This window comes from Acaromyces ingoldii (genome assembly GCF_003144295.1).
Source record: "Acaromyces ingoldii strain MCA 4198 unplaced genomic scaffold FA10scaffold_2, whole genome shotgun sequence".
NCBI lineage: Eukaryota > Fungi > Basidiomycota > Exobasidiomycetes > Exobasidiales > Cryptobasidiaceae > Acaromyces > Acaromyces ingoldii.
In genome coordinates this window covers 2,094,988-2,110,110 of record NW_020290248.1, presented here as the reverse complement: position 1 = coordinate 2,110,110, position 15,123 = coordinate 2,094,988, and the positions used below count along the sequence as shown (strand labels likewise).

General features: G+C 57.3%; 6 protein-coding genes across 6 annotated transcripts; 4 read left to right on the top strand and 2 right to left on the bottom strand.

Moving 5' to 3' along the window:
* The first annotated feature begins 366 nt into the window (after window positions 1–366).
* Window positions 367–2,449, top strand: FA10DRAFT_239436 (amino acid transporter). Its single transcript, XM_025519183.1, has 2 exons — window positions 367–737; window positions 809–2,449. Exons 1-2 carry the CDS (start codon window positions 510–512, stop codon window positions 2,306–2,308), a joined length of 1,728 nt encoding a protein of 575 aa, XP_025379105.1. The 5' UTR covers window positions 367–509; the 3' UTR covers window positions 2,309–2,449.
* A 367-nt stretch (window positions 2,450–2,816) lies between these two features.
* On the top strand, window positions 2,817–5,745 carry FA10DRAFT_284819 (hypothetical protein; the record flags this gene model as incomplete). Its single annotated transcript, XM_025523950.1, has 4 exons — window positions 2,817–3,685; window positions 3,748–4,415; window positions 4,491–5,625; window positions 5,697–5,745. 4 exons carry the CDS (start codon window positions 2,817–2,819, stop codon window positions 5,743–5,745), a joined length of 2,721 nt encoding a protein of 906 aa, XP_025379104.1.
* A 1,217-nt stretch (window positions 5,746–6,962) lies between these two features.
* Window positions 6,963–8,047, bottom strand: FA10DRAFT_265730 (hypothetical protein). Its single transcript, XM_025521188.1, has one exon. It carries the CDS (start codon window positions 7,971–7,973, stop codon window positions 7,095–7,097), a length of 879 nt encoding a protein of 292 aa, XP_025379103.1. The 5' UTR covers window positions 7,974–8,047; the 3' UTR covers window positions 6,963–7,094.
* A 71-nt stretch (window positions 8,048–8,118) lies between these two features.
* Window positions 8,119–9,748, top strand: FA10DRAFT_265729 (ribonuclease H-like protein). The gene has a single exon (XM_025521187.1). It carries the CDS (start codon window positions 8,192–8,194, stop codon window positions 9,656–9,658), a length of 1,467 nt encoding a protein of 488 aa, XP_025379102.1. The 5' UTR covers window positions 8,119–8,191; the 3' UTR covers window positions 9,659–9,748.
* Window positions 9,529–14,319, bottom strand: FA10DRAFT_265728 (hypothetical protein). The gene is made up of 5 exons (XM_025521186.1): window positions 14,176–14,319; window positions 14,008–14,112; window positions 13,608–13,941; window positions 13,243–13,541; window positions 9,529–13,183 (listed from the first exon to the last, which is right to left on the bottom strand). The coding sequence occupies exons 1-5, from the start codon at window positions 14,176–14,178 to the stop codon at window positions 9,767–9,769; spliced, it is 4,158 nt and encodes a 1,385-aa protein (XP_025379101.1). The 5' UTR covers window positions 14,179–14,319; the 3' UTR covers window positions 9,529–9,766.
* Window positions 14,320–14,408: 89 nt separating this feature from the next.
* FA10DRAFT_265727 (hypothetical protein) lies at window positions 14,409–15,111 on the top strand. The gene is made up of 2 exons (XM_025521185.1): window positions 14,409–14,857; window positions 14,927–15,111. The coding sequence occupies exons 1-2, from the start codon at window positions 14,489–14,491 to the stop codon at window positions 15,041–15,043; spliced, it is 486 nt and encodes a 161-aa protein (XP_025379100.1). The 5' UTR covers window positions 14,409–14,488; the 3' UTR covers window positions 15,044–15,111.
* The last annotated feature ends 12 nt before the right edge of the window (window positions 15,112–15,123 follow it).

Here is a 15,123-nt window from a genome sequence, read left to right as displayed (position 1 = left end):
CCATTGCCATTGGGTGAGCCGGCGGAAGCTGACAAAGCTTGACAGCTGTGGGAAAAGCCCAGAAGCGGGGATGATGGCCTGGCCGACCAAAGCGACATGGACAAGCCGCGAAGCCAGACAAGATCCGCATCGACAACCCACCCAGGCGAAAGACACTGTGGCGTTTTAGAACTGTATTTGGCAATTTTAAAACCCGACTTAAACAAATTAGATAGGAGAGAAAGAGGCCTCGATTTCTGATTTTTTTTTTCCTCCTTTGAATCCAATTACGTCCCGGTGCCTGGGCCTACCTGTCTCTGTGGTTGAATTACCCAGACGCAAGCGGGGGATCAAAAGACTGGAACACTTCCTTCTCCCAGTGCTCCACTGGACGTTCTCGGATAGGAAAAACTTTTTGCAACGAGGGAAGAAAATCTAGAATTATAAAGATAGAGGCAGAGGGACATCCACCATTTCTTCTCCCTCACCCCACAACCCGCCTCCTCTCCTTCCCAAACGAGAAAGCAAAAATGTTCGGGAGCAGCGACAAGAAGAAGAAGACGGACTCGTTCACGTCTTCCGTTGATCAGCGCCCCATCGACGAGGAGGCCCGCGTAACGCAGCGACGCGTCTCGGCCGCCGACCTGGGCATCGACAACGATGATGACGCCGAACTGGCCAGGAGGACGGGATACAAGGGCGAGTTCGCAAGAGAGTTCAAGAGCTTCTCGACGTTCAGCTATGCATGCAGCATCATGGTGAGCAAGCTGATGTCTCTGATCCGCAAATGCCGGCGTCAAGTCCGCTGACAGGTCGTTCACTCCCACAGGGTCTTATCTCTTCCGTCGCCACGACGTTCAACACGCCCTTCACGCTCGGTGGACCGGCCACGACGGTGTGGTCTTGGTTCCTCGGCTCGGTCATGAACCTTTCCCTCGGAGCAGCCATCGCAGAGCTCGTCAGCGCATACCCTTCGGCCGGTGGTCTCTACTCGGCATCAGGCCTCGTGGTGCCCAAGAAGTACCGCGCCGTCACGGCCTGGTTCACGGGCTGGCTCAACTTCACTGGTCAGATCGCGGGTATCGCAGGAACGGCGTACGGATTGGCGCAGATGATGCTGGCCTGGGCTACCGTCGTCACCAACGGCTCGTACCTCCCTACGACGGCGCAGACGTACGCCGTGTATGCGGCCATCTGCATTGTCCACGGTGCCATCAACTGCTTCCCCACGTCGTACCTCGCAAAGTTCACCTCGACCTACGTCATTGTCAACTTCACAATGACAATCGTCGCCAGCATCCTCGTCCTGGCTCGCACGCCCAGCGGTGAGATGCACTCGGGCCACTACGTCTTTGGCGAGATCATCAACGGCTCGGGGTGGACCAACAATGCGCTCGCCTTCTTCCTTGGTCTCCAATCGGTCCAATTCGTCATGACTGATTACGACGCCACCGCGCACATCTCAGAGGAAGTCAGCAAGGCCGCCATTGCCGCTCCCGTCGCCATCTTTACCGCCGTCTTCTCGACTGGCATCATGGGCTTCTTCCTCAACATTGCCTTTGTCTTTGCTTCGGGCACCGTTGCGTTGGGAACCGTTGATGACTGGATCGGAGGTCTGGCTTTTGCCCAGATCCTCTACGACCGGGGTGGACGCATCGCTTTCCTCGTCACCTGGCCTTTCATCTGCTCCGTCGCTTGGTTCGTTGTCACGACTGCTCTCCAGGCCAACGCCAGGTCGTTCTACGCCTTCTCGCGCGACAACGGCCTGCCCGACCGCGGCTTCTTCGCCAAGCTCAACAAGAAGACGGGAACGACGGTCAACGCCGTCTGGCTCGTCGTCTTCTTCTGCCTGCTCCTCGGTTGCCTCTCCTTTATCAACTACACTGCCGTTCTGGCTATCTTCTCGCTCGCAGCACTGGGCATGGACTTGAGCTACATGGTGCCCATCGTGTGTCGCCAATTCTTTGCCAACCACCCGGAAGTGCAGTTCGAGCCTGGTCCGTTCTACATGGGCAACAGCTGGTGGGCACGCCTCATCAACATCATCGCCATCTTCTGGACCCTCTTCGAATGCACCATCCTCTCCATCCCAACGGTGAGCTCCGTCGACAAGAACTCGATGAACTACGCCGCGGTCGTGCTGGGCGCCGTTATCCTCATCACCGGCATCTGGTACTTCGCCTATGCGCACAGGCACTACAAGGGCCCAAGGAGCACGCTGAGCCCCGACATGCTGCGAAAGCTTGGTGTCGTCGTCAACGACGGTGAGGAGCAGCCTCGCCTCCATGCCGACGCTACTGAGGGCGACAGCGAGAAGCCCAAGGCATAAGCCGTTCCGCTTCTTGTTCCTGTGCACAATTCTCTTCGATTTGTGTTCTATTTACCATTCGGTCTTTTTTCACTCTGTATACTAATACCTAGCAGGAGCAGCAGCAGGAGAGTATCCTCGCTGACTGGAAGAATTTGATTGGATCTGTTTGAACAAGCAAGCGAGGGCAAGAAAGTGGGAAGAGATCAGATCGGATCCACAACCGCCCGGGGCCGTGTGTTCAAGCGGCGACGTGCCTCATCGATCCTGAAAGATCACATTTGACCCTCAGCAGACTCCGAAGGCCAGAAGGAAGAGAATGGCTTGTGATGTCCATCTCGTGCGGACGAACGATGGGTGATGGACAGGAACCAGCGTACAGCAGTGTGAATGGGCAGGGAGGGACGGCCACAGAGAAAGCCGCCCCGCGCACTGCACAAATGGCCCCTCCTCTCACCTTTGCGTAGCCAGGTGGCAGACTGCGCCCTTTCTTCACGCCACCAGGAGAGAGACCTGCATGAAAGGGGCGATGGCGGCCAACCAGCATCGGGCTTATGACGAGCAGCATCGTTCTGGACATCGACATGTAGTGCCCTCTTTGCGATCGAGCCAAGAAGCCGGCGAACGGCCACCTCCCTTTGGAGACTCATACTCGACGGTGACATGCGATGGAGAAACCAAGGCGCCTGCTAGCTTCAGTGCTGGCGCCCCGACTCGGCCGCTACCGTCGCCTCAGCTGTTCGCCCACCCATACCAAACTAGCAGTGTCAATGTCTCCTCCCCTACGATTCCGTCCCGAGGCCCACCGATCTTGCAAGCTGCGAGCTCGTCGGCCTCTCTCTCGCAGCAGTCTCACAATGCATTCGAGCCCGTCTTCGAGGAGGATGAGGAGGGAGAGGAGGATTCTATGCTCATAATTCAGCCCCAACGACCGTCTTGTGAGCGACCAAGCATGAGCGAGCGCCACAGACCGCTGCATAAGGCCGCCTTTCCTGGTTTCGAGCGCCTGGAGCCTCATCGCTACCTCTCGCCGCCACCGCCGTTGTCCCCGCTCTATTCTCCTCAGCTTCCCCCCTATTTTGAGCAGCCCCAGACGCAACGGAGCAGATTCAGCCACTCGCCAGATGGACGGACGAGCAAAAAGGAGGGCAAGAAGAAGCAACTCCCACCAATAGGCGATGCCGAGGGTGCCTCGGCCGGGTTGGGAGGTGGTGGGTCCTTGTTCCGAAGAAAGAGGCAATCTGGCGGTAGCGCGTCGAGCTCGTCGACGGTGCAGAGATACAGGGTCGACTGGAACGAACAGGAATTGGTGGCCATGATGGCAGGAAGCCGTGCACCGACACCAAAGTGCCACAGTCCGACAGTCGCGATTCGACAGATGCTGGGAGTAGGCGCCAGGTGAGCTACGTCAGCCTTTTGGCTCTAGACACAAAAGAAGCTGAACCGTGGAGACTATACAGGGAAGAGGATCCCAGCAGGCACGAGTTGCCGCCGCATCCTTCCGTTCAAGAGGAGCAGCGAGACGTCAAACGCCACACGGCCATGATTCGAGCCAGCTGGATCGAAGTCGACCCGAGGAGGCAGAGCAAGCTAGACTTCCCACTACAGACGGCCAGAAACGGCATGCCTCTTTTCGACGAGGGCGAATGGGAGAGCGATGAGCACGGAGGAGTGAATGACGGATGCACAAAGGACCGCCATGGGAAAGGTTTCTTCTCTAGCTTGAAGAAGACGGCATGGAAGCTAAAACCGAGAAAGGTCAAGGCCTCGATGGTGCAGCGATCCATCCCGACTCCATTCCCATTTGAGGTAGCAGAATACAGAGCTGGCGGTGCATTTCCTCCATCGCCATCACAACCGCTTCAGCAGAGTACACCGCCAAGACGGCTACGTCGGGCCAGTGTCGATGTCTACTCTCCTCCGCCAAAGAGCAATGCGGCGCACGCTGCTTTCGAAGACTCTGAAGAGGAAGCTACTGAGGAAAATCGCAACTCTTCTTTCAGCCCGCTGAAGAGGAGGAACAGGAGTCTCGATATGCTCAGAGCTGCTGACTCGGTCGAGGCGAGCTCCGACATTGAAGAATATAAAGGGCCGCTCCGGATCGTCGTTGAGGAACCTACTCCCGATTGTGAGTATTTCGCAATAGAGATCTAGGAATGAGGCAGTACAATGACGGTCTTCCTTGTTTCTCTTTTACTACCAGGCTCGGCCAACGATCTCGCAGTGATGTCTCGTCACTCAAGGCTTGCGAGGACAAGAGGTCGGCCTCAAGCCTCGCTTCGAATGCTTGAAGATTGGAAGCAGACAATGCACGAACAGCAACACGCGATGTCTCGCCAAATAGAGCAGAGGAAGATCAAGGGAGAGGAAGACGACGTTGTCAATGGGCTCAGAGGGCTCATCGTCCGGGATGTGCAACGAGGTGTCGTCGAGGTCGATGTGGCAGCTAGGCGGCTTGGGTTGAAACCTCTACAACTACCCACCAAGTATCGGAACGAGATGAAGACCTTCGATGACGACAAGAACTCAGAGCGAGCATGCTGTTACCAAGAAGAGAAACGGTCGCAACACAGCCCTCCCCATACTCCTCGCTGTCTATCCGATGAAATCAAGAGGACGCCAGTACCTTCTCCATCATCGGGATGGCAGAAGAAGAAGGCAAATTCGCTTGGGACCGATCCCATCGCTCCACTCGCGCCTCATCAGCTTAATGCAACCCTCCGAACGACGACTGCCACCAGAAAGAAGAGGAGAAACTTGAAAGACGAGGGTAGTGACGAAAGCAGCAGTATGGGAGACAGTAGCAGCAGTGATAGCAGTAGCAGCAGGGACACAGACAAACGCCGGTCTGCACCTAGCAGAGAGATGCTCGAGCTGCCAGGAAAGGATCGCGTTTCGGGCGCGGCGGTATCGTACAAAGCTGATATGGCTGGCCATACGCAGACCTCTGTTGGCACCTCTATTCTTTACGCCGATCAAGCTCTCATGGGACAGTACCAACCCTCTGACCTTGCCCAGTCTTTGACTACTTTGGATGTGCCTGGGACGTCTGCCCCTTCCCAAGAAGCGAAGGCGAAGGGGAAAAAGAGAGAGGCATCGGTGCGGTCTTCACCTTCCTCACCTCCTTCGCCTTCTTCCTCCTCGACTGCAAGCATCATCAGCTACGTCTCCAGTGATAGCATGTATAGTCGCACAACAAATCAAGACAGGCTAAGCCGTCAAGACAGCCAGCGTCAGCATCAGCAACAACAGCAAGGCGGAGGTGTCACTGCGCTAATCCAGAGCTATATCCATGACATTTCCGCCGACGAGAGTAGTGCCACCTTCAATGAGGCCCGGTACGTCGTAACGCCGGAAAGCGCCCACGAAGGTTTCACCTTTCGGCCGCCTCACTATTACACTTGTGCAGCTACGCCGGGCCGAGTACGGTCGCAGACAAAGTTGGATGGGCCAAGTGAAAGCAGCAGCGCTAGAGAGAGGAGGTTCAGCCATCTATGGACACAGCTGGGATTTGAGGGCTCGCCGTGTCCACCCTCAAGGAAACACATGCCCCGGTTAGTGCTCGACGATAATGGTGACCACAATGACGATTGCGAACGAGACCCGAACTCAAGTCACGCTGGAGAAGATGAGAAGGAGGGCGAGAAGGAGAGGAGAGCGGCTGTTCGTGTGAGCGAATTGGACCTGACGAAGCTGCATTTTCCTTCGCCTCCGACTAGACAGCTTCAAGACTCATCGATAGCAACACCCTCGACGACGTCTGGCGAAGACCTCTATTGCCCGTCTGGTTCAAGAATCCGGACGCACCTCACCGTAGGTCTTGCCACTATCCCGGTTCCGCGGCTTGGCGAAAGTCACCTTTTCCGTCGACGAGTAGCGAGCAGCCTCGTACTGCAAATGCAATGCAAGAAGCAAAGCTCGAGGAAGAAAGAAATCACTCGCATGATCGGTCCTACGCCCTTTCCACCATTTCAGCCACGTCCAGTCTGTCGGCCTTCCATGTTTGCCGAAGATTGGGACGACGAGATGGACTCGTCACGCTCCTCTTCTTCATCTGCGGACTCCTCGCCCTTCTTCTGCAGCGCCGCAAGAATTGGCAGCGAGGAAGAGTTTTCTCCATTAACGGACTGTTCCTTCTGGCCTGCCTACGGAAGCACTGGAAAGACGACTATCGCAATGCCAAGCCCTTGGACCCTCTCCCGTAAGCCTCTCGTGCTCTGCTACGGGCAAGAGGACAGCGACGCCTTCGAAGAGGAGGGACCTCAGCCTTTCGCGTTCACTCCACGAGACGCGATTAGAGAGCGAGACATCATGCAGCATCTACAGGACAGTGCTGAAACGTTTCCTTCGACGCCTTTCTCGGATTGGACAGTCACCGTCCTATGTCCCCCCAAAACAGTTGAAGAGGTCGAGTTCTTTCTTGTTCAGAGCCGCGCCAGCTTCCTATCTTTAGGCGAGAGCCAGCCGAATATAACCGATCGCTGGTTTGTCGATTGGGAGGGGAGATGGAGCGGGGCGATGACGCAGAGAAAGGGCAAGAGATGGGGCGCAGCAAAGCGTGCTCGAGTACCTAGTGATCTCAACGACAAGCCAACCGACCAGAAGGAAAAAGAAACGGATGATGCCGAGCTGGACGAGACATCGATATACTTTCCGGAGATGCAGACCCCCTGAAGGGCGAACGATGATTGTTAATTGATGATTTTACACTTGTGAGGCAAGACTTGGCGATACAAGCTTGAATGAAGCGATCTAATGTGAAACATGCGGAGAAAGAGTTGTTCGCTTTTGTTGTGTTGTCGTCTGTCTAGGACCGTCGCCCACGGGCCTTTGCTTGTCCTCCCCTGATACGTCCTGCCGGCGATGTTCCGCTGCCGCTGCCGCCGCTGCCGGCGCCGCCGTGTAGTGTCCTGCTGTTGCTACCGAGCGCGTGAGCAAAAGATGGTCTCTTCTTCCTCGAGTTCGTCTCCTGCTGATGGCGTCTTGTTTCCATTGTCTGCGACCATGTCTTTTTGATGATCTTTGTTGCTCTTGCAATTGTGCCTGTTTCTTCGTGATAGGGCCGACCTTGACCGTGCCTTTGCCTCGACATGACAGACTGGAAGCCGATACGGCCATGAACCGAGTCCTGGGCCGCTCCGTCGTTCTGTCGTTCGTTTTCTCCCTCAGCACCTTGTGCTTGCGACAGATAGAACTTCCTCCTCTCTTCGTCGAAGTCGTTGAGGAGCGGTGTAGTCTTTCCCTTCTCCCACCAGGGTCGAGTCGGTTGTTGACCTTGCTCCTGCTTGTCATATTCTTCCAACACTGCGTCTTGGTGCTGAGAAAATTGTCTCGAAGGTCCCTCCGAGATATCGACTTCTGCTTGGCTGCCCTGACGTCGGTCAAGGTCCTCCTCCTCTTTCTCTCCTTCTCCTTCTCCCCCTTCTTCCTCCTCATTTTCATCAAAAAGTAGCCCTTCGTCATCGTCCTCGAGGTAGAGGTCCCATCCCTTCCTCCAAGCTTCTCTCTGCTCCTGCGTACCAATGACTTGCGTCCAAGGCTGGCCCGGCTCAAACACTTCGTAGGCGTCCCTATCCTCCACGTCCAACCCCTTGGGCTCATTCTCCTTCTCTTCGTCGTCAGAGGACGGCAAGAGGTCCTCACGGACCTCGGCCCTTTCCTTGCCCTTCTTCGTCGCTGTGCTCATAGCGTCCCGCCCGCGCCCTTGCCTCTCTCGCGCTCCTCGTCTCGGCCCAAGGTGATGGTACGCTCAGCCATGCAGCTCAGTCCCGTCCGCGCACGGGCTAAGAAGCACGACGCGTCGTCGCGTGGAGCTTGGGCCTCCCGACCAGAAGACCAACACTTGCTTCTTCTACGGCTTCGAAGACGACCGCAGGACTGCCGCCCTAGAATCAGATAAAACCCATGCCGCCACAGGCCAGAAGTAGGAGAGCGGCAGCAAGTGCCGCTTCGGCGTCGATCAGCGAGGCGTACGACTTGACGAGAAGAGGAGCGAGGCTCGAAGAGAAGGCGCCGAAGGCAGTCAAGAGAAATCGAGAGGTGGCCGACGAGGCAGAAGTCGAGACAAATGGGAAGCCAGGAGAACACTGCGAGGGGGCAGAAATGAAGGCGAAACAGAAGAGACAGGGTTCACAGAATGCGTCTCCAAAGAGACGAGCCACGAGCAAGAAGACGACCAAATCGAAGGCAAAGGCCACTCCCGTGCTGGGGACATCGGAAGACCCGGGAGAAGAGATCGAGACTGCAGCAGGAGATGAGCTCTCAGGTGCCGCAAAGGAGCTCTCGACGCTCATCTCACAGAATGACGTCGGAGCCCTTGAGTCTTGGATCGCGCAGGAAGAAGCCACCTCGCCGAGTGTGGGCCCAAAGACGAAGGACAAGGCGACCGAAGCGTTGTTGAAGCGGGCGAAGAAGGAACGAGATCTCATGGTCAAGGAAAGGAATCGTCTCGCCAAGCTCCTGCATTACGAGCGAGCCATCGTGGCAAGCGCGAAGCTAGAAGAACATGTAGAAGAGGAGGTTGGCGAGGTGGAACCCATCTACATTGCCGGAACCGACGAAGTGGGCGTGGGACCACTAGCCGGTCCAATTGTGGCCTGCGCCGTCATCCTTCCTTCTCCCTCATCAATCCCTGACAGTGGCCTACGATGGTGGAAGGGCCTAGATGACTCTAAACGGGTTCACAAGTCGAAACGAGCAGAAATGGCGCAGAGCATCAAGGAGCACGCCCTCGCCTGGTCTGTCGGCATCGTCGAGGCAAAGGAAGTCGACGAACTCAACAACTATCAAGGATCCATCGAGGCGATGAGGAGGGCCATTGAAGGGCTGGCCATCCGTCCAGACCACCTCCTCGTCGATGCTCGTGACATTCCAGATGTGCGGTTGCCTCCTCGAAAAGAGGCAGTCGCCTCGAGAAAGAAGGAGGATGAAGAAGAGATCGGACAGACGGCCCTCATCTCTGGCGATCGTCTCTCGCAGTCCATCGCCGCAGCATCTATCATTGCCAAGGTGACCCGAGACGCGATGATGGACACGATCCATCTGTCCTACCCAGAATACAATTTCCTCGAGAATAAGGGATACGGGACGGCCCACCACATGAAGGCACTCAGGGAGATAGGCCCTTGTCCGCATCATCGCTTCAGCTTCAGACCAGTCGCAGAGGCCCAGGCGAAGCTCGAGGGAAGAGAAGTCACGCCGCCGAAAAAACGAACGAAGAAGAGCAAGGCAGATGATGGGCCAAAGAAGGACGCGGAAGGCAAGCCGCTTCTCACCACACTCACCAATTGGCTCACACTGCCCTGGAAGAAGGGCGAGGGCGACGCCAAGGATCAAGGACAGGCAGATGCAGCACCTGTTGTAGAAGCATAAAGAGCTCAATCCGATGTCATTCATCTATAAATCAGGAGAACCAAGAAGTCAGGCATGTGAAAAACATCTCAATAGTAGGTCATTCCGATTGCCTTTTCGGCAGCGGGGCTACGCTTGCCCTGCAGATGCAGTATCCTCTGCGGCATCCCCTTGCTCGATAGCCTTTTCGCCTTCCGCAGCCGCTGGCGCGGTTGGCTGTTTCGTGTCGCTCCCTCCATCTCCTTGCTCCTTCGAGCCGTCCAACCCCTCCTCGAGATGCTTGCTCCTCTCCTCGACCCACTCCTCGAACTTGGTCTTCCTTGCTCTTCTCTCCCTCGTTTCTCTCCTTGCTAGTCTTTCCCTCGTCTTTTTTGTGTGTAGCCTCGCAAATACGTCCTCGGTGTCCTCGACGAAGAAGAGGCGGTACGTGGCGATGCAAACCTTGATCTCGAGGTGGTTCGATGTGTAATAGTCTGTCCCCTGCGCATCGCTAACCTCTCTCGCCTTGGCCAGGCTCCTCTCCATGAACGGCGCCTTTGCCTCTCCCTCCAGTCCTTCGGTCGGCGTCCAGAGCGTGTAGCTTGCAAGGTAGTAGAGCCACTTCTCCTCCTGGCTCCTCCCGTCCTCGTCGCCCAGAGTCAGATCGTCGCGCGACAGGAGCTGGATCAGTAGAGTGCCACTGCTTGCCATCCACTCGATCCTGTACAGGTTCTCGTCCTTGCCCACGATGGCCTCTGCCATCATGCGCTTTGCAATCTGCGACTTGAAGTCCGTCGAAGCAGAAGCAGCAGATGACGACGATGATGACGGGGCAGACTGCCGATCACTTGTCATCATTGCTTGGAGCTCCTGGCTCTTCTGGTCTGTTGAGATGGCGTGGGCCGCCTTGATTAGAGCACCAATGACCTTGTCAAGGGTGAAGACGATGTAGCCCTCGATGCCGTACATGTATCGCACGCTCTCTTCAAAGGTGTTTGTGTCCAGCTCGCCATCAAAGAGCTTCTCGCAGAGGTCGAGCAGCGTGTCGTAGTATCGGCTCGGGGGAAGCGTCAGACCGGAAGGCTCCTCACCGACAGCAACACTTTGACCATGGTTCTCGGCAGACGAGGCTGCAGCAGCACCGACGACGGCAGCAGGGCCCGACGCCGGATCCTGGAGACCGAGTTCCAGCGTGACAGGGTTGATGCGCCTCACTGGCGGCTGTTGCGCGGTCATGTGCTCAGCGAGCGACTTCATCTTATGGAGCCGAGCGTAGAGAAGCTGCAGCAGGCGCACAAAGACGTAGTGGGGCGTCGAGCAGAAGAAATTGAGCCGCCTCTGCTTCGCAGGTTCGGTAGAGGCTCCCTCGACGGGCCTTTGCCCTCCTGAAGTAGAATCGAATGCCTGCGTTGAGTCGGCTCTGGTCCAAGTATTGGCCGAGTCAACCTCGACGTCTGCCGCCGCCGATGCCGTCGAGGTGTTTCCGACCTCTTCCTCAGCACCGGCGGCGTTTGTTGATGCTGCCTCCTTTGCACTCGCGTCGGCCATCTCGACGTCCTCTGTCGAAGCAACATTAGCCGGGGAGTCGCTTGTTGCGTTAGCCGCCGCATCCGCCGCGCTCTTAACTTCTGCGACAAGGGCCGGGCTTCCTGTGCGATTCTCAGTGGCGACAGGAGCGCCAGATGTCTCTGCCTGGCTCCGCAGCAATTTCCGACGGAGGTCGTTCTGGTGTTGCGCTCCTTTCTTGTTGCTCCGCTTGGGCGCCGACGACGACGTGCTCTCCGTCTCGTCGTCTTCGTTGGTCGCTTCGCTTCGCGCATCGTCATCAGCACGCGACTCCATGTCATCGTCATCGGCTCCGTTGCCCAGGATGACATCGCCGTTGAGCTGCTCGTCAAATTGTGCCTGGTCCAGGTCGAGGAGCTTGGGAACAAAGGTGCGCAGGAGCGACTCGATGCGGTCACAATCGGCCTTGCTGTACGCCGCTCTATCCAAGAAGCTGAAGGCCAGCTTCAGCACATCGGTCAGGACCTGCATGTCGTCGAGGCCATACACAAGCTGGTGATTGGGCCTTGGGCGCGGAAGCGATGGGTCGGCCGCCAGGCGACGCTGTTGCTGCTGGGTTCTACGCGTCTCAATCTCGGCAACGAAGGCCTTTGCCGTGATGGCTTTCTTGTCGGCCGCTTTGAAGTTGACACCTTGGTGGTCCAGGCTCTTGTAGTAGTTTCGAGCATCGACCTCACGCCAGACCTTGTTCCATTCTCTCTGGGCTCTTTTCCACTCCTCGTCCTTTTGCTTGAGCCGTGCCAGAACGACAGGAACGGCAACGCAGGGGTTGTCGTGCAGTTGACCAATGACCTCAAGTCCATGCTCTCGGCCATAAACCTTTTTGATGACGCGCTGGTAGATGCTCTTGCTCTGGCCTCCGAGACCCGGTTTCAAACGAAAAGTGGCCCTCTCCTCAGCGTCCATCATTGAAATACGCGCAGCGATCGGCTCAAGGAGCGCAATTGTCCGCAAGTTGGCCTCAATGTGATAGTCGTACTCGTGGCGCTCTTCCTCGGAGCGGTACAGGGCGTCTTCGTAGACATTCTTTCGGTGTGGGTTGAAGGATTCTCCCTCGGATGCCCAGGTGGGGTGGCTGACCCACGTATCGTTGAGAACCTCCCAGCACATGGGATCACGACCTGAGCAGGCCAAATTGATCTCGCTCTTGGGCAGCTTGCGGTACGAGGCGCCATAGACCTTGCACGTGCTCAGATCGACGCGCTCCCTCTGCAGCGCCGGGACATTCTCGATGATTGGGTCCTCGTTTTCAAGCCAGCCGTGCTTGCCCATCTCGTAGCCGCACAGATTCTTGAATGTTGCAAAGAGTTCTCGATGTCCGCCAATGAAGAGGGCCGCGCGGTCGACGAGGGTTCGGACATCGATGATCTCCTGCGTGTACAGGTTGAGCAGCTTGAGAAATTCGATGTAGGTGGGTCGGTCATCAACGTGCTTCTTGACCCTCTCAAAGAACGAAACCTCGTCGACGGTGGCCAATGGCGCCTGTGGGTGACCTGGCGGGAAGCCGACCTGCATGGCAGCCGCATCGGCTGGATGCGGCGCCATCATCATGTGGCCTTCAGGCCCGTAGGGATGCATCGGGGCCATGGGAGCACCCATAGGTGGTGGCCCGTGACCGAATGGAGGGCTCATGTCCCGACCCGGCGATCGCTCTTGCTTGTGGTGATGTTGCTGCTTGCTCTTCTTCGTCTTTGCACCAGGAGCCTTTGCGCCAGCGCCATCGGCGGTCCTCTTTTTGCGACCGCTAGGCCCTCCCTGTGAAGGTGGCATACCGCTGCCGCCAGCCATTGGCTTCTTCGGTCCTCCAACACCGGCGTCCATGCCGCCCGGGTTGGCGGGAGCAGCCATCGAGGGATTGGTCACACCCGATGTGACCTGACCCAGCATTCCAAACAGGCCACCGGTAGCTGGTTGGCCGTTGCTGGTGTCAGGAAGAAACTGTTTGAACTCATCGAGAAGGTCCTTGGCATTGTCGAATAGCATGGTCACCTGTGCGTAGACCTTCGAAGGCAATTACCTGGTGTCAGCGGTGTGTGAGCCCAAAAGAACGCTCGACTCACGTCATGAATGGGCCTCTGCTCCTTTTGGTACGTCTGAAGAATCTCCAAAAACTGCTTGTATGTGTCGGGATCGCCTGAGAAGCGCTGTTTGATCTTGTTGACGTAGTTGATGGCGTGGTTGAACTCGATAGGCGGCCGCTTCATGTCGGGCGCATCCATGGACCCCCCATGGCTGAGCACGCCGGCGCCAGCAGTAGCACCGGGTGTGGCAGGTGCGGCGCTGGAGACCATCGATACAGGAGAGTGCGGTCGCAGGCCTTGGTTGAGGGAGCCAGCGGGTAGAGAGGGAGGATGGCGGTCTGCCAGGTCATTGTGAGCTGTGCCCTTGACCGGCTGCACATTCTGCAATGTAGATAGAAACTCACCTTCAGGGCGGCCCACGCCCGACTGCTGGCCATCTGCCCTCGCGCCTCCCGCGGGCGGCAGGTGACCTGGGGCTCTCGACGAAGAGGCGGCTTGGTTATTTGCGCTCATGCGATTGATGGCGCCTGCGATGCCGATGCCACCACGCGTCTGCGTCGTCGTTCCGGTGGGCGTGGTGACAGTGATGAGGTTGCTCTGCCCAGGCTCGCTGCTGCACTCAATCCGGTAGCCAGGCGGAAGGAATGTGTTGAAGCCCTGAATGAGGCTGGGGTGGCCACGGAAGAGCGTCGAGACACGCTCAATAACGCCCGGTGTGTCGATGGCCTGGCTCTTGAACTGAAAGAATGTACAGGTCTGGTGAGAATGCTATCGTGCTGGTGCGAACGTCGCAGCACCACTTACGTCTTTCATGATATCAAGGAAGCGGTTGTATACCTCGGGCTGATCCGAGAATTGGACCTTGACCTGGTCCAAATAGGACAGGGCATCCTTGACGTTGAGCGTCGCCTAGTGGGCCGCGGATGCATTCAGTCACGCAGATGCAGGCCAGGGCGAGCGAGCGCTACTCACCATGCTTGTCGTTGCGTCTCCGACCTTTGCAGGTCGTCCGCAAAAGGGGGATGCAGGTTGCTAATGTCGGGTGTGCGGTATGAGAGTGTGGCTAGGTCGCGCAGGGATCGGAGCTGACGGGCACGAGCGAGGGGGGAGTGAAAGACGGCCTCTGTCTCTGTCTCTCCCTGTCCCTCGCACCGTCCAAGGGCGGCTAAAGCATCGGGTCACGTGCACGGCCCGCATCTCGGAAGCAAGACTTTGCTCGCTGCTCGCGATCAGAAGCTTGGGCAAGCAAGTGCCACGGACCTCCTCGGCAGCTCTGAAATCAAAGATGGCGCAGTCGGACAAAGAGCCAGCGGGGCCATCAGTACCATCAGGAGCATCAGCGCCGGCAACTTCGTCATCCTCAAAGCAGAAAGTGGGGTCGTCATCGCAAAGACCGCCTCGGGCGCGGCATGTGCCATCGATGTGGACAGCGCCCCAATCGCACATCCCTCCGCCATCACCGACGCATTACGTCGAGCCACGGCGGGCCGAGACGTTCTTTAGAAGAGTCACACATCCTTCGAACCCCAACGGACCCCCGCCATCGCGGTGGCAGAGGTTCGCGAACCTGTCTGGAGGCCTCCTCGCCGGCGCCGTCGTGCTCTACAGCGTCCTTTGGGCCGACTTTGGCGACCATGAGCACGTCTTCAGCCCGGTGAGCATCTTTTTCTGACCTGAATGTCTCTCTAGCTTGCGCTGACAGGCCCCACACCCTCTTGGCTAGATTCGAAGGGCGCTCAACACGCAAACACACAGCCCTTTCGCGCTGTCCGAAGAAGAAAGGACGCTGGTCGCCCAATCCGTCCCACGCGACGACAGGACAACACAGAAGATGGTGTGATGCGCCTCGCTGCTGCTGATCTCTGTCTGTACTTGTATCGTTTCCCATCTGCAATCTCAAATCCTTGCAATCATGACGGA